Raw genomic sequence first — 25,344 nt, 5'->3', positions numbered from 1 at the left:
AATTCCATATAATGGAATCATAAAGGGAAAACGTGCCTACAAAATGTCAAACTCGCTCCTGCTGCTTTCCACTGCAGAAGTACCGCGACGGCTGAGTCCTCAGGTAGTGTCAACACTCACCCCGACCCTGCGCGCCTTTTTCTAGGATCAAGTTTGCTGGAAGCGCGCAGGCTTAGCAGCCTTCAGGTTCTCGGGAGCAAAAGCGCACATGCGCGCAGGAGGAAGAGTGTTTGGGCACCGACCCGCTTCCAGACCGACCCCATCAGTCTGGGCTCAGAGGGCGGCGGCGGCGGCGGCGACATCGACTTGAAAGCAAGTCGGGCTGCCGCTTTCTCTTCACACTCGCCGGCGTGTGGGCGTGTTTCTGGGCCGCCGCCTCCTTCGCTTTCCTCCGCCTCTCCAAGTTTGTGGCTGTTTTTAAAACAGGCAGCAGCCTCCTCGCTCGAGTCCCGCCTCAGCAGCAAGCGGCGGCGGCGGCAAAGGCACCACCCTGGGTAGTTCCCCTCAGGCGTGGCCGGAGAACGCTATGAAGAGCCGGCGGCGCTGGAGGTGGCGCTGGGAGCACCGCGGCTTCGCGCTCGGCTTGGCGCTCTACACGCTGCTGCTCCTGCTGCTGGTGTCTTACATGCTGGACTACGGCGCCAGGAGGGGGCGCGCGGGAAAGGAGCAGCCGCCGCCGCCGCCCCACCGCTGCCCCGACCTCGAGGAGGCGCTCGGGGACTGGGCGTGGGAAGGGCAGCAGCCGCCGCCGCCACCACCAGGAGAAGCCGGAGCGAAGAAGAACGAGTCTGAGAACTCCGACGAAGCCGGCCCGGGGAGCCGGGCGGGCGGGAAGCGGCACATCTACTTGCATGCCACTTGGCGCACGGGCTCGTCGTTCCTGGGCGAGCTGTTCAACCAGCACCCGGACGTCTTCTACCTGTACGAGCCCATGTGGCACATGTGGCAGGCGCTGTACCCAGGAGACGCGCTGAGCCTGCAGGGCGCGCTGCGAGACATGGTGCGCTCGCTCTTCCGATGCGACTTCTCGGTACTGCGCCTTTACGCCGCGCCCCCGGGGCCTCGAGACCCGCTGGCGCCCTTGTTGGCCGGCGGCGGGAAGCCCGGCGGCGGCGGCGGCGTCAACCTCAGCACGGCCAGCATCTTCGGCTGGAAGACCAACAAGGTGATCTGCTCTGCGCCGCTGTGCCCCGCGGCGCCCAGGGCCCGCTCCGACGTGGGCCTGGTCGACGGCGCCGCTTGCGAGCGCAGCTGCCCTCCGCGGGCGCTGAGCGACTTGGAGGCCGAGTGCCGAAAGTACCCCGTGATGGTGATCAAGGACGTGAGGCTGCTGGAGCTGGGCGCGCTGCTGCCGCTGCTGCGCGACCCGGAGCTGGACCTGCGCGTGGTGCAGCTCTTCCGCGACCCACGAGCCGTCCACAACTCGCGCCTCAAGGCCAAGCAGGCGCTGCTGCGGGAGAGCATCCAGGTGCTGCGGAGCCGCCACCGCGCCGCCGAGCCCCGGGGGCCCCCCCGCCGGCACCCTCTGCTGCCCCCCTTCGCTGGCGCCGCGGCTCTCGCCGGGGTCCACTCTCGCCAGCAGCACCGCGCGGACTTCTTCCTGGGCGGCGCCCTCGAGGTGATCTGCCAGGCCTGGCTGCGCGACCTGCTCTTCTCCCGCCGCGCGCCGGCTTGGCTGCGCGCGCGCTACACGCAGCTGCGCTACGAGGACCTGGTGCTGGAGCCGCGCGCCCAGCTGCGCCGACTGCTGAGCTTCGCCGACCTGCCGTCGCCGCCCGCGCTCGAGGACTTCGTGCTCAACATGACGCGCGGGGCCGCCTACTCCTCCGAGCGCCCGTTCCTCATCTCCGCCCGCGACGCGCGCGAAGCCATCCACGCCTGGCGGGAGCGCCTCAGCCGGGACCAGGTGCGCGAGGTGGAGGCGGCCTGCTGGGAGCCCATGCGCCTGCTCGCCTACCCGCTCAGCGGCCAGGAGGACGGCGACCGGCAGGAGGCCTCCAGGGGGCGCTCAAGCCCTCCTCATCCAGGTAGCGTCCGACCCACCGCCGGTCCCTTTGACCCTCCGTTGGGCATCTTTCTCCCTAAGGGGCGAAGAGAGTGAGGCAGGCAGAAGCCCGGTTTGCTACTTGAGTTTGTGGTTCTCTAGCAGGCAAGCATTATGGCCACAGGAGATTTGCCGGGGGAAAAGGATAGCTGCCCCTGTTTGGGCATGGGGCATAGGTGCCAACTCCCTGGGGCCCTGGGTGCCCAAGCACCCACAAAATACCACAAAATACCCACAAAATACCACATGAAGGGGCCAGGCACCCACAAATTTCAGTGCCAGGGCCAAGCTAGCACTCCTGGCATGGGGAGAGGGGGGTGTGATCTAGGGGGGACCTATGTGGTCCAGATTTTCATTGCTGGTGTCTGGATTTGGTCCCATCCACTTAAGGAAGAGGGTTAATCCCACTCTGCAGAAAAGGGAGTAACAGCGCCACTCCAAACATTTGTCTAGGTGCAAGAATACTGTATCTCATTTCCTGTTAAAACTCTGTAATAGTAGTGTACATCCAGGCCTCTTTACCTGCAGTAAGGTTCACTGAGTCCAGCCTTAAATGTCTGAAAGGATTGGCATTGGTAGACTCTTAAAATGGATGAAATGCACACTGCCACCCTGGATCTCTGCCTTTTGTGAGCTGCCTTGTTCTTTTTCCATTCGCACCAGAAGTTAAGTCCACTGAACGCAGTTCCCCTTAGGCTGCAAGGAAATGATACTTGCTGTAAGGCAAATCACCTGACCTGAGAGCTAATTGGACAGTGCTGTGCACCAGCCATTCATCACAGGTGGTCTCTCCAGGAGCAGCCAATGTTATGTTCTCTAGAGTTGTCTGACAAGGGGTGTGCGTACACCATTCATTGTATTTGCTGCTCTGTAACATACTGGCTTTACAGTATTTCTTTAAAGTATTTCCCATACCACCGTTCAATAAAACTGATATGAAAGCACCATTAAAATGTCACAGCAACAAAAACACACAACAAAACAGTTGGAAGATAAAACATGGCCACCAGCAAAATCTAAAAATGTACGTATAGAGTTTAAGAGCCTGAGAATGAAAAGGGTGGGTTTTTTTTTACCTGATGCTTGAAAGAAAGCAGTGCTGATACCAGGCAAGCCTCCCTGTTGAGGCAATTCCACAGATGTGTGCAAAACATTGCCTCTCTCTTTGGTTTGCAGCTGCTTTGCCATCAACAAAGATGGAATAGAGAGGGAGAGGGAGCAGGAGAGAGAGAGAGATGAGCTAAAGGTATGGGTAGGATGGTTCAGTTACCTGGGTCGCAAGCTTTTTAAGGTTTTAAAAGTCAGGCTTTGAAATGGGCTTGGAAGCAAACTAATGTAGCTCTATTGACGGTGGTGACTCAAGATTCACATACACTTGCCAGAATTATATTCTGTAGTAAACAAAGCTTCAAGTCTGTCTTTAAAAGCCGACCCACATATAATTCATTTTACAGTAATCCAGGCAGAATTACTGTATACGCAAATCAGCATTAATTAGTGAGGGGGAAGCACTTTGCACCTGCACAAAGGGGGAGACTGTTCATTATTGTATACTTTATATGTGTCAGAACTAACCGGGCAATCCTAGCCATGCCTACTCAGAAGAAAGTTGAGATTTCCCAGGTAAATGGAGTTGGGATTATATCCTTAACTCTCAGGCATGCCGCCCCAATCCTTACGCACGTTCACTTAGAAGTAAACACTCATCATTAGGATTGCAGACTGAGCACAGTAAATGAGAAGATTAGGAGGAGCACAATATGTTCCTCAGTCTAATAGTTAAGGCAGAGGTTTGAGAAGAAAGATCAAAGGTTTGTTTTAAGGGGAAAGGGCTTGTGTCCAAAGCTCCATAACTGATTAGTGCAGTGTCTGAAACTAGTTCATGCTGCGCAGGGAAGTAAGTCCCATGGGTTTCAATGTGACTCATAAGTGTGCATGCATCATATTGCAGGCTGAATTCTCTTGGGGTGGGGGGAATGCAGATCACACTTTGAAGTTTTGAGAAGAATACAGCAAAAAGCAAACTAACGCGTATCTGTTTCTGAAAAGGTTGAAGACCATACTGCTGGATTGGTTGGTGCAACTGAGTAGGAGAGAAACAGTGTAAAGAAAAAGTCTATAAAAGGCAGATATACTGATCCTATTGAAATGAGCAGTAAAGCTCACACTGAACCACTTGTTCCTTTTGGAAACAAATTTATGCTGCTGGTGACATTTGTAATGTGAAACTGGTGTTTTCACCTGTGATACTTTTTCTACCCATTGGTGTAGGTGGTATAGCGAAAGACAGTATAAAACTGTGTAGGTTATGAAACAGTCAGATAAGGGACAGGGAAACTTTTGCTTGTGTAGATGTTGGTTTCAGACCCTCAGTTAACATTTAGTTACAGTGAGGTTTGGAAGGAACTTGGCTGTTAATAAAACAGTTGTGGGTTTTTTATGTTTTTGCTTTTTGTTTATAGAAAAAAACTTAGTTTCTTTGGAAAAGTAAAGATTGTAGGAGTTTTGTTTGTTTCATAGAGTCTTACCTAGTATGCATTTGTCAGAGAGAGCATATATTTCAATGTATATTTAAGTAAGCCACTTAGAGATGTTGGTGATTGGGTGGTATATAAGCCCCGTTAAACAAACAAACAAACAAACAAACAAACAAATGTGAGTAACGTTATATTGCATGAATTGTAAAGACTACTGAGAAACAGAGTATTAGTGAAGCTGGTGGCCATGATTCATTTCCTTCAGAATAGGCTTGTTTTCAGGGGATCCGTGGACCCTCAAGGGGGAAGAGCTAACTTCCCCAGCTTCCTGACTGATGCACAGATTTGCATCCTATTGCTACAACAACATCCTCTCAGATTTTAAACGCTGGCTGGCATGCAAACAAATCCAAATGCTTCCTAACAGTTTCAAATTAACCTTGGCAAGCTTGGTGAGAAAGCTTTTCCATTTGTGTAACTATTGCAGGGTAAAATTTGAATTGATGCAGTTTTTCTGGGTGAAGCCCTAGGTTTTTTTGTTTTGTTTTTTTGTTTTGGTCATTCTAATAAACTTGCAGAGGGCATTTAAGGTTACAAACCCATTTTATATAGCTACTACTTTGGTATAGAAATCAGACCATGAACCTCAAATAAGGGATTACCCCGGATCAAGAATCAGCCAATGCATTAAAATTGCTGGGGAGAACGATAGCTGAGAAATCACTATTGCCACCATCGTAGAAGGAAGCTTTGGAACCTGACTGTAGTTTTTTATTATTATGGTATAGTATGTTACACTATAGAGAACATCAGTAGATCCAGTTATGACATTTGACAATCGAATTCTGCGCATGCTTATTTGGAAATCTGCAGTTACATGCGCACATAGAAGTGAGCCACATTGAACTCAGTGGGGCTTGGTGATTAAACACACAAAGGGTCAGCTCACTCATCTCTTGATCTCTGTGGAGTTTGTCTCCGTGCTGGTGTACTGAGGCAGGATTGCAGTTAGGGGCTGCAACTTTCACAGTGCAATTCTCGATCAACATCTACTCAGGAAGAAAGACCTCATCAAATTGAGTGTCACTTGATTCCCAGGAAGGTGTGTGTATAGGATTGCAGCCTTAGTCAATTTAGGCTAAAATCAAACACAGCTGAAGAGCATCTCATAAGATGAACTAAAAATCCTACAGTTAATTGACAGACATAGATAGATAGATAAATAGATAGATAGATAGATAGATAGATAGATAGATAGATGGTCATCCTCGTCACAAATGCAGGCATTGTGGGTGAGGAATCTGTGTTTCCCCAGATGTTGTTCGGATGACAGCTCCCACAATAAAACCTGAACATTGCCCTTGCTGGCAGGATCTGATGAGGCTTTTCATTAATAAATTAAAGTCCAACAGCATCTGGCATGCCAGGTACAAGAGTCTTAACAACAGCTGGAGGTCCCCCCTGGCCCTCACTTAGACAGATAGTAGAAACATTAAGAAGGATAGAAACATGCCTATTATTTTTCACTTTGGTATAATTTGAGAAAAACAGGGCAGTATCTTTCCATCTTATAAATCGTTATAACTTATATTTGAAGCTGCTTCTGTTCTCCCTCATACAAAGCTCTTCTAGCTACTACCAGAGTGGGAGGATGAGGAGGAGGAGGAGAATTTTGCCCTTCAGGCAACATCTGCTTGAACACTTGCATATAGATGTTTGGTAGCATTCTGGCTTCCTTCCTTCCTTCACTTTAATCTGATCCTGCTACAGAGTCACGCTTTCTGAAAACACTGGTGTGTAACTGAAGTTCCTCCAAAGAAGGCATCTGTGTTTGCCGTGGTATGGCAGCAAGAAGACATTTATTTATTTCATTGCACTGGTGGCCAGACAAGTTGTATATATCACCCGCAGCCATTTATGTAATGCAAAAGGCTATGCTTGAAAGATGGGAGTTGCCATTCATAGTGGGAAACTTCCCTTTGCTTTCTTGTGTAGTATAATTATATTTTGGACCTCATTCTTTCAATGTGTTTCCTGCAAGGCAAGCATATAATATATCTAGAACGATTGGGTATTAGTGATAGCCACTTTTTTCCAGAAGGAAGATTTTTACAAAATAATAATGAGAAGCTGGTGTATAAAGTGGCAATTATGCAAAGCACATTAAGGAGCTTTTTTGGGGGGGGGTGAGGGAGAGAGAAGCAATTACTGAAGAGGGATTATGGCAAGTAGCTGAAAGGGCCCTATTTACATGCTTGAAACAATAAATGCACTGTAAATCATTCAAGTGATAATTTTGGGGCTCTGAGAAAAGAGAAAGCTTTGCAGGGTTGTCACAATACAGCTATGTCCAAACCAACTATGTTCCTGCCTTGGGATTTCCTAGGTTTCTGTTTTAATTAAAATACAAAACACCCATAAACGTAGAATGTTTCACATGCGGCCTCTACATTGGCATTAACCCCCCCCCCCCGAGAAACTCAATTTCTTCATTTGCTAACAACAAATGAATGGTCCCAGTTTTTCCACATAAGGGCATTTTGCCATCAAGATTTTTTTGTTTATTTGCAGTATGCATTGTTTAGAGAGCAAACTCCTTTTGTTTCGTTTTTTGGGAAGTACCCAGAATGGTGGTGGTGTGGTGCCAAGAGACTATTGGGAGGTGGCCTACTGTGATGTGAGGGGCTAAGAATACATTTGCAGCTAGAACTTCTAATGACCTCAGAGCTTAAGCAAAAGCAGTCCCTTTGCAAGAGTGGGAAGTGCAGTTTTAAGAACAGCTGCAGGAAAACCATAAAATCCCAGGGGCGTGACCCACAAAGCATGTATTTAAGGGTTGAGAGACAAAGGGGATTGCGCCATATAAAGTGGGATTCAGGACACAAGCATCAACACCCCTGAGTCCTGAAACTATAGATCAGTGCCAAGAATCGGGCATATTTAGCTGCTTAGGCAGAAATTTGGCTCAACATGTTTCCATTGCCTCAAATGTCCTGAAATAATCACCAGGAAAAACTTTCTGAAAGCAAGATAAATAAAATATTACTCCTCTTAAGGCAGACCCGTATAGAGAGATGGTGCAGCAGCAGCTGTCAGCAGAATGTGCTGCTTCCTACATTTTTGCTTCAGGTAATTGCTGTGATAACAATGATGAAAGATCTTAAACACAGGTGAGGCAGCTGTGTGAAAAGAATCTCAAAAGCATATTAGCACACCCACCTCTCATATGTGGATTTAGTCCTATCATTGTTACTCTTGTGCAAATGGTAATGTCAGGATGAGGGTGATTGAATCAGAGAGGTAAAATCTAGAAACAGATCCGTTCCTGTTCAACTTCAGACGACGTTACTGCATCCTGGACAGGGCTCACTCACATAACCACCTTAGATCTGTAGGGCTGTTCTGAAAACATCCTTACTGTTTGAATGTAGCTTTTTGTTTCCAGGGTTGAGCTTAATGTAGCTGTTCAGTCTTGCCGGTCTTATTACTTATTAAACCCTGAGAAGTGGCTGGTGCGTTTCATAACAGTAAACAAAACAGGATGCTGTAATTTGGCACTGCATTTCTAAAAGGATAATGCTTGCCCTAGTCTGTATATGAAAGCAAAGTTCTGTGCATGTCCTTCATATAGATGTACGGTATATCTGAATCTGCATGCTCCCCCTAACAACGTCACTGTATTGAACTGATTGGATGCACTTTTTGATGTGCCCAAGCATGCACTTATGCAGAGAAAGTGACCTACTGCTAGTCATTATTCTGAAAGAGTCATATACTCATAATTATAAAGACTGGGGTGGGGTGGGGTGGTAATAACGGTAATAGGTCTTTCCCATTGGTTGATTCCTTAATGTCCATTAATATTCTTTCCATTAAGTCCTATAGTCACTGTAATGTAGTGCCATTCTCCACTCCTTAAAGTAATGAGTGTTCTTAACATTTCCAATACTGCTCATGCTTTTTACTTGACGATGTAATGATATTTCCCATATATCACCTTAAGCCATTTGGCTACTGCCCATAGGCTACTTCACTTGATGGTAGTTATCAATGACATTAAAAAAAATGAATATTATGTAGGCTCATGCTTAAACCTCTACTAATGAAATAAATGAGACTTGAAAGTGCTTTAAGGTTTGCAGGGTGGTCCCTGTTAGTCTTTTATAGATAAACTCCTCTCCCTGCTGCTCTACTGCAGTAGCTGTCAGTGCTGCAGAACTTAAGAATGATGACAGATTAGTCCAACTAGGCTATATCCTCTTCAGGCATTAATGTGGGTCAGCTTGTGCCCCTTGACACTCATGCAAATCCTTTGCCTTTAAAGGGTTTAACTAGGTGTAACTGAGCTGGATGGAGGAGGAGGAGGAGGAAATCCTTTATCCAACACAAACATACACACAGGGAAAAATAATTAAACTCCTGGTGGCTTGCATCTAATAAGAGCAAAATCTTAACCACCTTGCACACAAATTTACCAATCTTAAACAGTGTAAGTAAAGAGGCAAAGAGCATTCCTAGACCTTCCCTTTTACTTAGCAGCTCAGCGGAGAAAGACTTAAGAGAGCAGAGTTGGGTTGGGTGGTCAGACTAGGACCTGGGAGATCAGGGTTCAAATCTCCTCTCAGCCAGTCATTGCCTCTCAGGATTGTGTGGAAAGGAGGGGGTGGGTGGGAATAGCTATGCCATCTTGAACTCTGAGGGGGGGAAAGGTGCGGTATAAATGACCAAGAGTCTGCCTGCTCACAGTGCAACAGTCAGGAAGCATGGTAGGCTCTCTTACCTCTGCTTTCAATTTTTAATTGTCCCACTTTAGAATTTGCTAGGCAGATGTGTTCATTATGATGGATTAATCCATATATCCGGACTCACAACTGCTAGCTGTGAGCACCAATAAACAGATGAAGTTCAGCTCCAGAGGTTTTGAAGTAATCCTTTTATTTTATAAGCTAAACATTATACACACACACACACACACACACACACACACACACACACAGACTATACAGACTGTGTAAGTTTCAGTCACCTAGCAGAGATGAGAACACATTTTACCTCAGAATACTCTCCTCAGAACTGACAGTTAGGAATAACAGTTATCAAGTAAGCTCCTCCCCCCTTCACTGAGTCAGGAGATTGACAGAAAGGGAGGGATGAAAATGCTAACACATTAGGCATTGGCTTTGTGGAAAGGAAAGCTAATGGGAAGAAAGTGCTTTCCTTATTGCAAACCATTGGAGCGGATCAATGCCTTCCAGCCCTGCAGCACAAATTTACAGCCACTTGATTATTGTGGAATTAGCTTAAGCACAGAGTGCAAAATGCCTTACAGCACAGTCCTAACTAGGACTACTCCAGGCATGTCCAAAGTCCATTCTGGGGGCCGCTCAATTTAATCTGGACCCCGTGGCAGTGTATGTCCTGGGGTAAAATCCTTTAAAAAGCTCAAAAACTTTGGGGTAAAATTTTAAAAAAAAAATCCTAAAAAATCCTTTAAAAAGCTCAACAACTGTTGTCGGCCCTCACGCATGTTCACGTCATCAAATCTGGCCCTCTTTGAAAAAAGTTTGGGCACCCCTGGCCTACTCAGAAATTCCTATTGAATTTCCTATTGAATTCAATAGGGCTTGCTGGCAGGTAGGTGGAATTAGGATTGTAAAACTTAAAACTGCAACCCTATACCCATTTACCTGAAAGTAATCCCCACACAACTTAAATGTAGGCTTGTGTGATTGTGCGATAGGCTCTCAAATCACCAAACATATGATGAGCAAAATAAAATGAATTAATCAGATTTACTTCAATGCATGGTGGTTTAAATTCTGGTTTTTCATACAATCAGCTTCCAGATAAAGACAGAACAGGTGATAGTGAAAGGGTGTTTGTTTGTAGGAGGTGAGAATCAGTGCCACCGGAGCAAAAAAAGTATAAAGCTATATCCACCTTGAAACCACCAAAAAGAAAAAACCCAAAAAACTTAAAATCCTTACTTATATTACCAGAGTGCTCAAACGTTAATGTTTACCTTTCCCCTGTCATATAAATGTATGTGTGCTTTGGATAATTCCTTGGCTGGTTTGGTGTGTCTGAAAGAAATTTCAAGCTGTGTCTTGTGCCCCTGGTTTCACAACAGGTCAGCCTGATTAACCTCATACTGTTAAGAGTGTCTAGCAAGGTATTTAGCACCAGGAAACCACTGAAGTGTTAAGCTCTGACAGTGACCTATATTCACCCAGTCCCCCCAGCAAGACTGAGTGAGGCTGAGCATACATTTCATCCGTTTTCTAGCTGAAAATAAATTGTCCATTCCTTTGGGCTTCTGTGCACGGAATAAAAATACACAATTTACATGTACAATCAGAGGGCTATCTTCCGCCAATAAGCATTTCATACCAAGCAGATATCTAAGCTGGTTATTTTCCACGGGGGTGTGCAATATAGGCTTCATCATCCCTCTTCAGCAAGAGCACAGAGCTGCATTGGTCCCACAGTGCCTTGCTTGGTTCTTAAATTTATTTACATCCTCCCTTTAAGATCACAGGTTACACATCACCAAACATAGAGGACGAGAGATGATACAGCTTGGCACGAATTTGCATATACTGATATATATGGGCAGAAATGCAAATTTGGAAATCATTTCCATAATGCAAACAGGAGTTCAGTGCATTTCACTGCAGTGGGGAAGACTGCGACCAGAGGACCCCGTCTGCCTGCTCAGTCTGATGTCAAGATGCTAACCATTGCTGCTGCTGCTGCTGCTGCTGCTGCTGCTGCTTACGGGTATATTGTATCTTTAAAATTAGACAGGCTGTGTGGCTCTGACCTCCAATGGAAAGGAATGGCCAGGGAGGCTGCTGGCCATTGCCCTCTAGAATCGACTGCCTGAGATAGAGCAAAGGGTCATACCTCAGTGCCAGAACATCTGCCTGGCATGCAGAAGGCCCCAGGTTCAATGCCTGGTATTTTCAGGTAGGGCTGGGAGACATTCCTAGCCTGAAGCCCTGGAGAGCTGCTGACAGTCAGTGCAGGCAATGCTGAGCCAGATGGTCTGATTCAGTATAAAGCAGCTTCCTCTGTTTCTCACGCTGCCCAAGGGTAGGGCTGGCCCAGCAGCTCAACAAGAAAAGTTATGGAAACGGTTATTTCCCTTCTCTTTTTCCTCTCTGCATTCTTGATGCTGATTCTGCTGCTTTTGGAGAACTTAGATAAACTCACTCCTTACTGGAAGCTGCCAGAGCTAGCTGCACAGTGTGCAAAATTAATGTGGAAAAGTAGCCAAATGGACTGCCATAACATGAATTTTTAAAAGCTTTCTCTCTTTAATATAGTATATGACCTGGGGCAAAAGAAAATGAGGAGGGTTTATCTGTAACAACTCATTTAAAGAAGTCCATTGTGCCTCACTAACCATAAACAAGAATCAACTGTGTTTTGTCCAATATGGTTTCCTTCCATATAACCTTCCATTTGGATCAAACATCTTTGATAAAAATTAATATTTAAGTCTTCGGGGTTTGCTCAGCTTAATTCAGTCTTCCTCAATTCTTATTTTCGCAGTATCATCTTTCAGGAAACATAAGTCTAAGAAAAGTGTTACATTATCTGAACTAGCCTTGATGCTGGTTTCTCAGATAAAAAAGATAAGTTTGTTCAGGCTCTGTTTAACTCGGTGGTTGTGGTGGGAAATAGGCGAGCATGAGGTCATGAAAATATGTATGATTTCAAACAGGCAAACTGCTTGGTATCCAGACCTACCATTAATTTTAATCTAAGCCTTCCCAGGGCTCTTTAATATTGCAATGAGAATGCAAACAACTTTATTCTAAACAGTTTGTGAGAATAGAAAAGATAATAGCTGGCAAAACCTAGGGTGTGTGGGGGGAAATCATTATTGGAAATAATAGTTTCTCTTGTTGAGCATTACTGTTTGATAAGTTATATTGATGATCTGATCATAGCTGTCTGCTTTGGGGAGTGATTTCACCTAAACCCAGTCTTGTACTGAAGCAGCAGTAGGGAGCTTTGAGTCCGCCCACTAGACCTCTTAATCTCACCCCATCACTCTTCCTAAGCCACCTCGCTTCCTGTTTCATAACAATCTCTTCCGCCATGCCTTCAAACTACTACCACTGCATTTCTTCTCTGTGCACTGAGAAATAACCTCCCAGTGCCTCCCACCCCACAGTGAGGACACAAAGGGAGTTGGGGGATACAGGGAGACATTTTTTTCCTTGTACGGCCAGCTTCTGCCTTTTCTTAAGTGCAGAGCAAGGGGGACGCCAAGGTGTGTGGGTGTTTGACCCCATCCGCCACTGGTACGCAGCCCATGAACAACCCCACTGTCACACAAGGGAATTGCGAGGGGTGGAGGCAAGGTTTTCTGCCCCTCTTCTAGAGACAATACATGACAAGCAATAGCATCTCATAAGTGGTTCTTAGCTGACTGCAACTACCATATATACTGTAAGGACTGACAAGTAGATTAAGTATACAGCATACACACATTGAATTTAATGGCCATGACCAACTTGGGTCCATTAATTTCACTGGCTCTGCTCTAAGTAGAATTTACAGTCCTAGGTCCAGGAGTCCAACAGGGGGTCAGTCCGGTGGGGAGCAAGGCAGGGAGCAGGGCAAGGTACAGGGCAGGAGCAGGTGTGAGGATACAGACAGACACGCGTTAGCAGCTATGTTGCTCACACAACTTGGGGCTGGGGCTGGCTGGCTTTTATCTGCCCCGATGCTTAGGGCGGCCCCGATCCTCTGGTGACTCGCCTCTCCTTCTGGCCTGGAGGCGAGCACTCCTCCTGCAAGAACTTAGTTCCCTTTGCCTCTCTGCCCTGAGCCTCCACAGCTCAGGAGAGGCTGGCGGGTTACCGGACCCAGGGGCTGCCTCAGCTTCCTCTGACGAGGCTGGGAGTGGAGCACCTGCAGGCAATGGGTCCTCCACCCCTATCAGGAGCCAGAGCAGACTCAGCAGATACCTGAAGATCCAGCACAGGTGAGGACCCTTCAGACTCAAGCCCTAGCCCCGGTTCAGCTGGTTCTAGAGTCGGGGAATCCTGTGCAGGCTGGGACCCCTCAGGTTCATCATCTGAGTCTGAATCCCAGGCCATCACAGTTGTCTTAAGCCAGGAGTCGGCAACGTGCAGCCCATGAAGACCGTTTTACTGTCCCATGAGCTGCCCCTGAACCGAGCCACCCACTTGGCGAGTCCCCTGCGTGCTGCGCTAAACTGCACCACTCCGGCTCACAGACAATCTCCGTGGGAGTGATCCGGCCCATGACCGGTAAACCTTGCCTACCCCTGTCTTAAGCCAAATAAATAAATAAATAAATAAATAGTTTTGCTGGTGTTATTTAGCCCTGGTAGGTTAATGATGGAAAACCCATTTGCCTGCTGGGATGTAATACAGGTTAGGCTCAGGGGTATGTAAGGAACTGAGTAGGTATGTGCTTGCACCTGTTTATTTAAAATTTATGCACTTTGTTGATGAAGTTATCTTCTAACCCAAGTATTGGGGTTGTTGTTTTTTTCTCAACTCCACAGGCTAACTGGCCAGCGGTTGCCCCATGACAGAGGACATGGAAGAGCAGCTGTGTATTCCACAGACACTGGAAACGTCAGTGAAATGCAGCTTCTACTGTAGGTTCTGCCTGGCAGAATGAATACTGGCTAGCTTTAACGAAATGGACGTTATTGTGACGAGGACCTCCATACGGAAGGTTACATGGTGCAATATGAATAACTGTAGCCCTCCGTTTGTGGAGCGCTTCAACTTCTTTCTTCCTTCTGCCTGTGTGTTGCTGATCGTAAGTGCTACTGTTTCCTCCGAGAGACTTTTTTTTTTTTTTTAATACTGTCAGTACTTGGACTACTGTTTACCACATGAAGTTAAAATACAAACGAGTGGTGTTTTGCTTAGGGTCTCTGTTACTGTTTTTAGAATCCTAAGTGTCTTGATCATTTCATAGAGGGAAAACTTTAGCTCAGTGGGTTGGATCCAGGTTTATTCATGATTAGAGCAAACCTCTGAAATCAGTGTAACAAGTTTGTCATGAGTGACTAACTTAGACCTTTCATTAGATCTACTTCAAGCATGATGAGTAAGCCTAAATCCAATCAAGTACGGTATATAGACCCAACTTGGGTCTTCAGTTGTTGTTAGAATACAGCTCCCATCATCCCTAGCTTGCAGGACCAGTGGTCAGGGATGATGGGAATTGTAGTCCAAAAACAGCTGGAGACCCAAGAAACCCTGTTCTAGACTGAGGTTGACACTCAGGAGTCCTGCCTAGAGAAGGTATACGGTAGACTGTTGAAATAAGGTAGTAGCTTTCAACCTATTCAGGTGTGGAGGCCAATGTATCTACCACTCCTTTTTTCTGACTTTCGTGCTCTTTTTATTTGACTGTCACGTTTCGTTAAAAAGGTTTAACATAAAACATGGGGCTGGTCACCCAGGAAGTGAAGATTGCCAATGATCTGAAGAACTTATACACACATGCATTGCTTCATACAGGCTATATGTAAGATTGTTGTCATTCAGTCGTGTCCGACTCTTCGTGACCCCATGGACCAGAGCACGCCAGGCACGCCTATCCTCCACTGCCTCCTGCAGTTTGGCCAAACTCATGCTGTATCTCATATATAAGATACAGGAACTTAATTTATTTTGAGAACAAAATGTTAGGCTGTGATCGAACTGCCAAAACACACAATATTTCCCGACATGCTTATGTTTAACTTCAAGAAACGTTAGAGGAACTTTGGGTGGTAGGAACTGAAACATTGTGGTGATTGTTACTAGGCTGCGTGCCTATGAAAGAATGCTATTACTACAGTAATTTGAGATGAGAGATGTAGATTGTGTTGGAACTGACCCATAAGTGAACTTTATAAATAGACTTTCAAGTTAGAGGACCAACATTCTAATCAAATATTGACAGACCTTTTTGTTTGAAGCATATATTTAGTGCTTGATTTGTGCAAACACAGGTATGCTGCTCAGAATATTAAGTACAGCTTTCTTCAGAAGGTTAGTTTGCAGTATACTGACTTGGCCTCTCTGCCTGTACCGTTCTTGCCAAGGACCTTGGTTTGGGGTTGTAAGGTGCAAAAAGTAGTTTTTAATACTGAGGCGTAGAAATGGGCATCTTTTCTCACTTCCCCCAGCTTCATTGTAGAAGTGTTTTGAGCCAACTTGTGCAAAACAGATTTAAAGTCAGGACCAGGCCGCAGTAGATGTATGGCATCTGAGCCCTACAACCTCATGACTAGCCTTTTCACTTTATTCACAACACTGCTTAAAAACAGTGGTAACTAGCAACCTTTTAACAGAGCAATATATACCTTTGTTATGGGAGAAGAACAAAAGAATTGTAGAGCTGGAAGAGACCACAAGGGCCCTCTGTCTAGTCCAACCCCCTGCAATGCAGGACTCTTGCAAAATGTGGAGGCACAGGACAAAAAGAATTAGGATTTGGACTGGAAGGATAGCTTTAGCTGTGAGTCCTGCATATTTACAGCTGCATCTCTTCTTTATAGAGAGCACCACTTTGTTCAACACAGCTTACTTAAAAGTAAGTGTGTTTACTATTGCAGCCTTAGACTTGTACTATGTAAGGGTGCAACAGATATTAAGCAAACCCGTATTTCAAACCCATACACGGGGAATCTTAAATCTATTTGACAGATCAGCTCAAGTGGTGCTTGTTCTCCAACTGGGAACTCATCATTTATAGCACATGCCACGTATTACAACAACAAAGTTTAGTTCCGTCTTACATTATAATGAGTTTTGAATGTGCTTTCAGTGCACATTAGCTTCCGACTTAAAATGAATGCAGGATAGTTCATGGTTTGCATGTGGCCCTCACCAGTAGAGCCTTGTCTGAATAGGAGTAAAACATATAAAGACAGATAAACATTCATTTAAGAACACAGCATTTGATTCTCTCTGCTGGAGTTAGGAGGACAGTGAATGAAGGAAGGAAATTGAGAGGCAATGAAGAACCTAAGGCTACAACACCATGTGGAGTTTCCCTTCCACTGTGGCCGTGTGGTGTTGCGTCAGCCTTAGGACCATGGGAAGCCAAGTTTGAGGAAGGGTCATGGCCAAGTTGGAAGAGCATCTGCTTTGCACGCAGAAAGTCCCACATTCAGCCCAAGAGAATGAAACCCTGGAGAGCAGCTGCCACTCAGTGTAGACAATACTGAACTAGATGGTCCAGATGTCAGGCTCCATATAAGACAAAATCCCTGTTCATCAGTAGGCCTGCAACCTGCTGGGGTAATCTACCTCACAGAGTTGTTGGGAGGGGTGGAAATTGGATGGGGAGAACCCTGAGCTGCTTGGCACTAAGGGAGGGAAACAGTGCACATACTTTGTGATTTTCTGCTAGCGTATGTAACATAGCATGCATTTCTTCACTCTCCCATGCTGTATCACTAGCTAATAGTGGGTGGGCAGGGGGACTAAAACCACTTGCCACGTCACATGCGTTTCCTTTAATACACGGTACAGGGTATTGGAAGGGGAATTTGACACCAGGTTGTTATTTGGAGCAGTAGCTGCACTTTGATAGGAGTGTCCAATTTGGCCCTCATAGGCAGTGCTGCTAAGTAAGCCAGTAGCAACACAATAACTTTTCCAAGGCGTTTACAGCTTCTAAAAATGCAAATGAACCTCTCACTGCACTCTCACTGGTGAACAAATTGCATGGGAACTCTTCTTTCAAGTTCAAAAACGAAAAAAGGGTTCATATTTGGGGCTTTTTACACAGAGCACATTATGGGCAAGGCTTGGCTGGATGGGAGAAAATCGGGTTTGCGGGAAACCATTCAAATCTGAAAAGAGCAGGCCAAGTGTTGTTGTCCCGTCCCCCATGAACACCTGATAGATGATTGAAAAGGCACTTTGCAAAAGTCAAACTGCACTTTTAACAGAGCAGCTTTTTGACTACAGTCGTACCTTGGAAGCTCCTGCAGCCAATCAGAAGCCCAGAAGCCCTGCTGGATGTTCGGATTCCACAAGAACGTTTGCAAACTGGAATAATCACTTCTGGGTTTGCAGCGTTCGGGAGCCAAAACATCTGAGTTCCAGGGCGTTTGGGATCCAAGGTACAACTGTACTTACATGCAATGCAGTAAGTAAACTAGCTTTGGAACTGGCTTACTTGTTTTCCTCCCCAGTGCAACCAATTAGAAAGACAATCATAAAAAAATAAGCCAAAGAAAAACACAGACCACCACCACTTTCTGCCTTGCCAGAACAAGCATGTTAGGACTCTGAATTTGATGGTTCCTCTGCCTTTTCATTCTCCCACCCTCAACCCCTTTGGATCGCTCTGCCCATATTTCTGTACGTACATAGCCCAGTGTAGTTTAAAGGGTCCATTTTTGTGAATTCTTGAACCACTTGATCTCTGGATTATCTTAAAAGAGGAACTGAGTGTTTCATACTTGCACTATCACATGCAGGGAAACTCAACTTGTATTAAGACCCTTGTCTTGTTTGAAAGCAATGTTATGTGGCACAAAATGTACACTGAAATAGAATAAGCACGAATAAAGGGCTTGTACAGGGCTCTCACCATCAAATACGACACTTCTTGCCGCTAGCCTTGTAAGACATGACTGCTTTCTGTCTGTGGAGGTGTTTTGCTGCTATAGTCATACAAATGTTTACAAGAGATAGTTGGTTCAATTCCTGGGCTTTTGGTGAACATGCATCTTAGCACAAAGAACACAAGAGTGTATATGGGGTGAGGAGCAATACTACTTTAAAACTCATAGAATCATAGAGTTGGAAGGGACCACCAAGGGTCATTTAGTCCAACCCCCTGCAATGCAGGAATCTCAGCTAAAGTATCCACAACAGATGGCCATGCAACCTCTGCTTAAAAACTTCCTAGGAAGGAGATCCCACCTCCCCACTAGGGAGACCGTTCCACTGTCGATCAGTTCTTACTGTCAGAAAGATTTTACTGATGTTTAGTCGGAATCTCCTTTCTTGTAACTTGAAACCAGTTACCCTCCAGAGCAGAAGAAAACAAGCTGGTTCCCTCCTTCCAGCCCTTGAGATAATTGAAGATGGCTATCATCATCTCAGTCTCCTCTTTTCCAGGCTAAACATAATGCAGCTCCTTCAGTCTTTCCTCATAAGGCCTGGTTTCCAGACCCTTGATCATTTTGGCCGCCCTCCTCTGCACACGTTTCAGCTTGTCAACACCCTTCTTAAATTGTGGCTACCAACTTTCTTGTAAGCAAACGGCAAGCCTAAAGTACATGAGATAGTGGATTTTAAGGCTCACTACAGCACATAGGCAACCTTGGAGTGGTTTTCCTTCACGTCTGCTGGGTAGCCTTGTTCCTTCTGGTTGTAATTGCGGAACCCACACCTCACATTGGGAATCTTTTCTGGCATGAGCCACATTTCTTTGAGGGCAACTTACCAGGGACTGTAAAACAGTGTACAGAGGCCAATGATGAGAAAAGGCAGAGACAAGCGTTTTGGGTTAACTTCTTCAGAATAAAGGTCACCCTGCTTCAGTTTTTTTCCATGATGGCTACCTCAGATTAGCATTCCCAATCCTATCCCTGTCTACTCAGAAGCAAGCTCCATTTGGTTTGATGTGGTTATTTTCAAACAAGCTTAGAGAGGATTTTTCTAGTACAACAGACCAATATAGATGCCATTTTCGAAGGAAAACTGAAGTAATACTTTACTGGCTGTGCACATGCATATATGACAGAAACCTAATCATGTTAGTTAGGTCAACAAAATGAAAAGAAAACCCAGTTTATTTTCTCGGGTCCAGTTTTGCAAAACCATTCAATTTACTTTCATCAAACAGCTGAAGCTACAGGGAAACAGAAAACATCACTTAAATTCCACAGCTTCAGAAGCACTGGAGGCTACATAAAATGAACTGGAGGCCTGCAGGTTTCACACCTCCACTGTTTATAAAAAAAACAACCAAAGCTGCTTTTTCAAATGCAAGGTATTAACTCACCTTAAAATCAGCACACGTTTAGGTGGGCACTGCTTTTAAATGACACCTGAGTTCCACTTTAGGATTGTGGCTAAAGTGTGCAGCAGTTGCTGCAGCTGTTCACATCTGGCACGAGGGTTGCTGCCACCACAAAACACAGTAATTGCTGAAGACCCATCACCAAGTTCTCACACCTTTTTCTCCATGTGCGATGATGGCCAGACTATGCAACTATGCACCAAAAGGGGTATAGCAGCCTCAAATATCAGCTCTTAAAAGAGGAATTGTACTTAAATGCATTTCTTGGCCAACTTTATCTTACTGAAACTTACAGTGAAATCCTAGGCATGTCTACTCAGACGTAACCAGTGAGACTTGCTACCAGCTAAATGCATTTAGGATTGCAGCGTTAAGTAACTTGAGATATGAAAACAAAGGAAAGGCTAGTTTTAAGTGCAAAGTAGTGCTATTTACGCAATAACACTATTAAAAAAACCCCAACCCTTTACCCCTTGTTCTGTAGGAACATGTGTTGCTTCTGCTTGTGGCCCATGGACCTGCTTTGAGAAAAGCACTGTGTTTCTATTGGAATATTTTTTTCAAGGGTATTTGGGAAGGACCACATCCTTCTAAGGATGAGAGATGCATACTGTCACAGAAGGGATAAATGAGATCTGGCTTTAAAGGTGTTTTTTATGCACTGACTTGGGTCTGAGCCCCATTGAAGTCAACACAACTTGTCTGAGTAAACATGCATCCCACCAGGCTACACTAGTTCACAGGGTGTAAATGAAAGCCTGAATGTACCATACAGTAGTCCAGGTTTCCTGTATCAACAGGTAGTGCCATTGATAGAAACGGAATAGCTTTGTTTAAAAACACCATGGCGTTCAACCTCCTTATCTGGAAATGAGTGTGCATAATCACAACAGAGAAGCAGAAGAGTTACAGACTTTTTATTACATAGACTGGGTTCAAATTTCATTTCTGCTTCACAAGCAGACTGAAAGAAAACGGCAAGTAAAAAATTGTCCTCATGGTAAGAAGAAAAGAACGAACATTTTTTTAATTTTCCTAAGCATTTTTCTTATGTTTCAATTATAGGGTAGTCAGTTTTTTTAAAAAACAAAACCAAAACAGCCTGCCCATTAAGAGTCAAAACATTACATTATTATTTTTTAAAACCTGTTTTTATCAGCTAAGCTTCTTTTGAGGGAAGCAGCAAGGAACCACCTAATTGTGTCATGGGTGCCACTCATTCACAATTAGGACTGCCTGTGTTCTACTTGCAAATGAGCATCTCTGTGCCTTAGTCTTCCCTTTTCAGATTACAACATGATTTCTTTTCTTTTTTACAGAAAAGGCACTGCACTGTTTTTAATAGATCAGGGTCATAGTGCAATATGCCACTAAAACAGACACACACACACACACACACACACACGAACAAATGGACTTCCTAACAGAGAAAGAGAAACACTTTTTGTTCTGATGCAAGCATCACATGAAGAGCTTTCACTTATGGCAGGCTCATTCATCCTCCTTGGTTAAGAGAATCGTAGCTTAAATCCAGACACCATACAGCAAGGATGGAGGATCTGAGAGCCAGCAACACCTATCACCCCTGACCACTGTCCATAATGTTTGGGGTTGATGGGCCCTGGAGGACAGGGACCCAAAACAGATTCAATCAATACTTCTTAATGTATAAGCTGCATTGCATTCATTCAACACTGTCTTCATAGTTAGAGGAATGTCACCACTGGTTGACTGATGCTTTCCTCCAAGTAAAGTCTAGGAGTTTATAGAACTAAGAGGCAAATTAAAAAAAAAAAGGTGGCGAACAGATCAGACTTTTTGCTTGTGGTAACAGCCAGAGGACTCTTAACAGAAATTCTCAGTAAGAGATTAAGAGAAATGCACAGACTGCTTCTTTCCCCTTTTAGACACAGAATAATTTAATAGAAAACTTTACTTGCAAGGACGATTATAATTTTTTTTTCTTTTTAAATATCCCTTGAAATGTCACGGAGCTTTGTTTTTCAACAAGTCTCAGGAAATAAAACAACATTTGTGGATGTGGTCACAACATGAAACGTACACCTTTGCACCTACATTTCTTCAAGTATAAGTCAAACATTACACCCTCTCTCTCCGTGATGACCGACCTCAACATCTCCTGCGCTTTCCAGGCTGAAAAGCTTTTAGTGGTTCTCAATTAGTTTAAACCACCATTACCATTAATGCCTCTTCTCATGAGGAGTGGCTCAGTAGAACACGGCTCTTAAAACATGCTACTTTTCATTTATTCAAGTATTCTTTTTTTTTTTCTTTTTAACAATGACCTGACCACTTTTTCACTTGTCAGGTATCTTCTAGACATTTGCCGGCATCTTGAAAGAAATTAGAGAAGAGATGGGGGTGGGGGGCAAGGGCATCTTCAGACCTTAATAAAACCACTTGGACAACAGGCATGAATTCAGTTTGATAAGCCTCTCTGCCAGCTCCGAGGCCTGCAGGCATCTTTGATCTTTGGGTGTTGGGGCTCTATTGCTGCATTTTTACCAAGCCAGTCATCATGCATCCAGTGGAAACACTAGCCGGGTGCCTCTGCTCATCACCTCAGGCGCTTCTGTTCCCAGATCACGTTCCAGCGCCTCCTCTGAGCTGCTTTTTGTCTTCCTGCCATCAAGGCTGGTAACAGCAGCATGTGAACCTGAGGACCCGTTAGCAGTTATTGTCGTGTCCCCGTACGTGAGCGTCAGGTCGCTATCGTTCAGGATAAAGTCAGAGTCTTCGTCTCTAAGCTGCTCTTGGTTCTGCAGAAGAAAAACCACAAAGGTTTCCCAGTGTAAGTCGGTGCAAGTTACTAAAAAGCAAAACCAAAATGCTGCGGATTTAAGACAACACAAGGTTGTGACTGAAATCCTGAGCACAACTGGACTGCATGAAACACACCAATTATAAGCAATCAGCTGCATTCTTTTAGAAGTATCTTCACATTCAATAGCTCTAGAAAGCAGTGGTTTTAATGCAAAGATAATTGGGAGAGGGGTTACATGTGCGAGCCAGAAAGCTATAGACTGCCCATTTATCCTTTACTCTCATGCATGCCACTGGCATGCAGAGTCTGACAACTTATCAACGATCTGATAGTGCAGAGTACACCCAGCTTTGCTGAACTGTAGAGTTGGGAAGGGACCCTAAGGATCATCTAGTTCAACCCCCTGCAATGCAGGAATACGCAGCTATCCCATACAGGGATCAAACCTGCAGCCTTGGCGTTAATCAGCACCATGCTGTGATAGCTAGCAAAGCCCAGTTTAAAATCAGCTGAACCCAGAGCTCTTTGTCAATAGCAACAAACATGTCGGCAGCTCCAGCCTCTTTCCACACCTTGGGGCTTTCCCATGCTATCGAGTTTAAATAAAATGAAATTGTTTCTAGTGCCCACGACAGAGTTTCTGTCAGTGAGATGAAAGGGATCTAATGGTGTGTGGAGCAAAGGGAAGGAGGAACCATTTGCAAAGGTACCGGCAGCTTGCAAACTAGCAGTGCCAATGCAGTTCCAGGTAAAAAAAGGAGTCAAGTTAGGAGGTAAGTCGTTTCCTGAACGATTCTTTCCTTTTCCGAAGAGAGATTTGGAGAGACTTTCACACGTTTTGGCTTGCCAGATAAAACATTTCTCCCCCTGCATGCTGTCGCCGGGGGGTTCTCCTGACTGCCCCCCAGAGCCAATATTTTGGGGGGGGAGGGGGGAGAAGTGCCATTGCACAAAGAGAAGTCCTAGTCCTTCTGCTGATGGGGCAGTTGCATTTTCCTGGACTATAATAGATGGTCCTCAGGGTCCCTTTCGAACTCCAAAACTCTATGAACACATGCCCCCCCCCCACCAGGAGTTTACCTCAACCCACGTTCTTTACCAAACATTCCCTTTGCTTAGTTTGATTTATCCTATAACACTGCAGCCAAGTGGGACACAAATGTACCACTTACAAAACAAAACACCCAGCTGTCACCAATACATCCATAACCAACAAGCATTGCTCAGGATTATGCTGTCTTGAGGCGGAAGGAACAAGCGAATACTTCAGATGGAGCTCAAGTAATCTGAAACACTCTTTTGAAAGAGGCCAAAACATGGATCCCTGGGGACTTGAAAATCTTCCAAAAATAACCCTAAAATGGCCTCTCGGTTCCTTACTTCTCAAGTGAATTTAAGATATGCTATCTGCAAGAATGCGTTTGGGTTCAACTTTTATTCATCCTGTTAAATATATATTTAAATATATCCCCCCCCTGGATGGAGGCATTCCTGAAACTGGGTATGCTGCAGTAGCTGCATGGATATTTTCCTTTATATTTTTATACAGGTGAAACTTGAAAAATTAGAATATCGTGGAAAGGTTCATTTCTTTCAGTAATTCAACTTAAAAGGTGAAACTAATATATGAGATAGACTCATGACATGCAAAGCGAGATATGTCAAGCCTTTATTTGTTATAATTAACAATTTCAACTTTGGGGTTTTCATCAGCTGTGCACCATAATCATCACAATTATAGCAAGCAAAGGCTTGACCTATCTCGCTTTGCATGTCATGAGTCGATATCTCATATATTAAACTCCAGTAGCTAATGAAAACAATTGCTTACATAAATGGACTTTTCCACGATATTCTAATTTTTCGAGTTTCACCTGTATGTTAACTACTTAGGTAAGCCCTCAGTGAAAGAGAAGTGTTTTAGCAGAACTGACACTTCAATATAATCTTTTAAGTACTTAAACTTCCTCATTAAAGAAGGAAAGCAGGGGCTGCAGTGCAAGTCAATATTATAGGAATCTCGCAGCTAAGGAAGGACTGAAACCTGTGCCATTTTCGGAACTAATGAAATCAACTCATGCAACTCAGTTCCCAGTCTGTGGAACGCAGTCCAAGCTAAATCCTACCTGTGCAATTTAAAGCTCGTGCAGAGTTTTCCCCAGCTTCCTGTTAGTATTCTGCATGTACATAAACATACCTCAGCACGAGACCACAGATTTTGGCCGGCCTTGGTAGCCAGCCATTATTTGCTATCTTCTCCTCTCCCTCAAGCCTCTCGCTTTGCATTCAGATCTGCAGGTGATCAGAATCCACCTCGCTGCTTGGGAAAGCTTTCAAAAGCACAGTTACAAAGGGGAGTTCGCCATACTTTGAAGGCTTTCCAAGGCAGCAAGAAAGATTCTCATCGCTTTCAAGCGCCTTCAAATCCCGGCAAGTGAGAGAGGCTGCCGCCCACCTATCTGAAACATACCAGAGGACGGGTGGGAGGGGAAGAATCTGCCTCGCTTGCCCTTCACAGAGCAAGTAGAATCTCCTTCCCCAACTCTTTTGAGTTCTCAGCAAACTTGGAACCTCGCCTAGAACAGCTCAGCAATTAAGTCGCTTTTTAAAAGCTAAACACATAGCCATGGCTTTGCTACGTGACTGAATCCCAATGGCAAATATTTACACCGATTGTCTCTCAGATCCTTAAAAAACGGCAAGACCTCCTACACAGGGATGTTGTGGAACTCCTAAGGAGTTAACAGAGTTGCTTATTTCTCTCGTGTCACTGTGCAAATCGCACAGAGCATCTGCTGAAAATGGTCCGTTCTTTTAAAAAGTGGTGTGCCACTGAGGGACCCAGCTGTCAGGGCTGGAGTCAGGCGCAGGTCAGCAATAAAACAATAAATCAACTGAGGCCAATGAAGTTGACTCTTTATTCAAGGGAACAAACCACAGCTGATGTCTCAGAAACCCTTTCCAGGAGACCTTGCCCCAATGAAGCAGTTGCAAGGACCGAA

General features: G+C 45.0%; 2 protein-coding genes across 4 annotated transcripts in view; one reads left to right on the top strand and one right to left on the bottom strand.

The window, feature by feature from the left end:
- The first annotated feature begins 472 nt into the window (after positions 1-472).
- Positions 473-14,369, top strand: CHST7 (carbohydrate sulfotransferase 7). The gene is made up of 2 exons (XM_033147507.1): positions 473-2,027; positions 14,072-14,369. Exons 1-2 carry the CDS (start codon positions 527-529, stop codon positions 14,074-14,076), a joined length of 1,506 nt encoding a protein of 501 aa, XP_033003398.1. The 5' UTR covers positions 473-526; the 3' UTR covers positions 14,077-14,369.
- A 6,088-nt stretch (positions 14,370-20,457) lies between these two features.
- SLC9A7 (solute carrier family 9 member A7) overlaps positions 20,458-25,344 on the bottom strand; it is a 55,391-nt gene continuing 50,504 nt past the window's right edge. For all 3 annotated transcript variants that reach the window (XM_033147504.1, XM_033147505.1, XM_033147506.1), the window contains one exon: positions 20,458-22,337. In XM_033147504.1, coding sequence (XP_033003395.1) covers positions 22,095-22,337 — 243 coding nt within the window. In that variant the 3' untranslated portion in view covers positions 20,458-22,094. The remainder of the gene's footprint in view (positions 22,338-25,344) is intronic.

Source organism: Lacerta agilis, chromosome 4, assembly GCF_009819535.1.
Source record: "Lacerta agilis isolate rLacAgi1 chromosome 4, rLacAgi1.pri, whole genome shotgun sequence".
NCBI lineage: Eukaryota > Metazoa > Chordata > Lepidosauria > Squamata > Lacertidae > Lacerta > Lacerta agilis.
The sequence above is the reverse complement of the archived record's forward strand: the minus strand, read 5'-3'. Positions and strand labels throughout refer to the sequence as shown.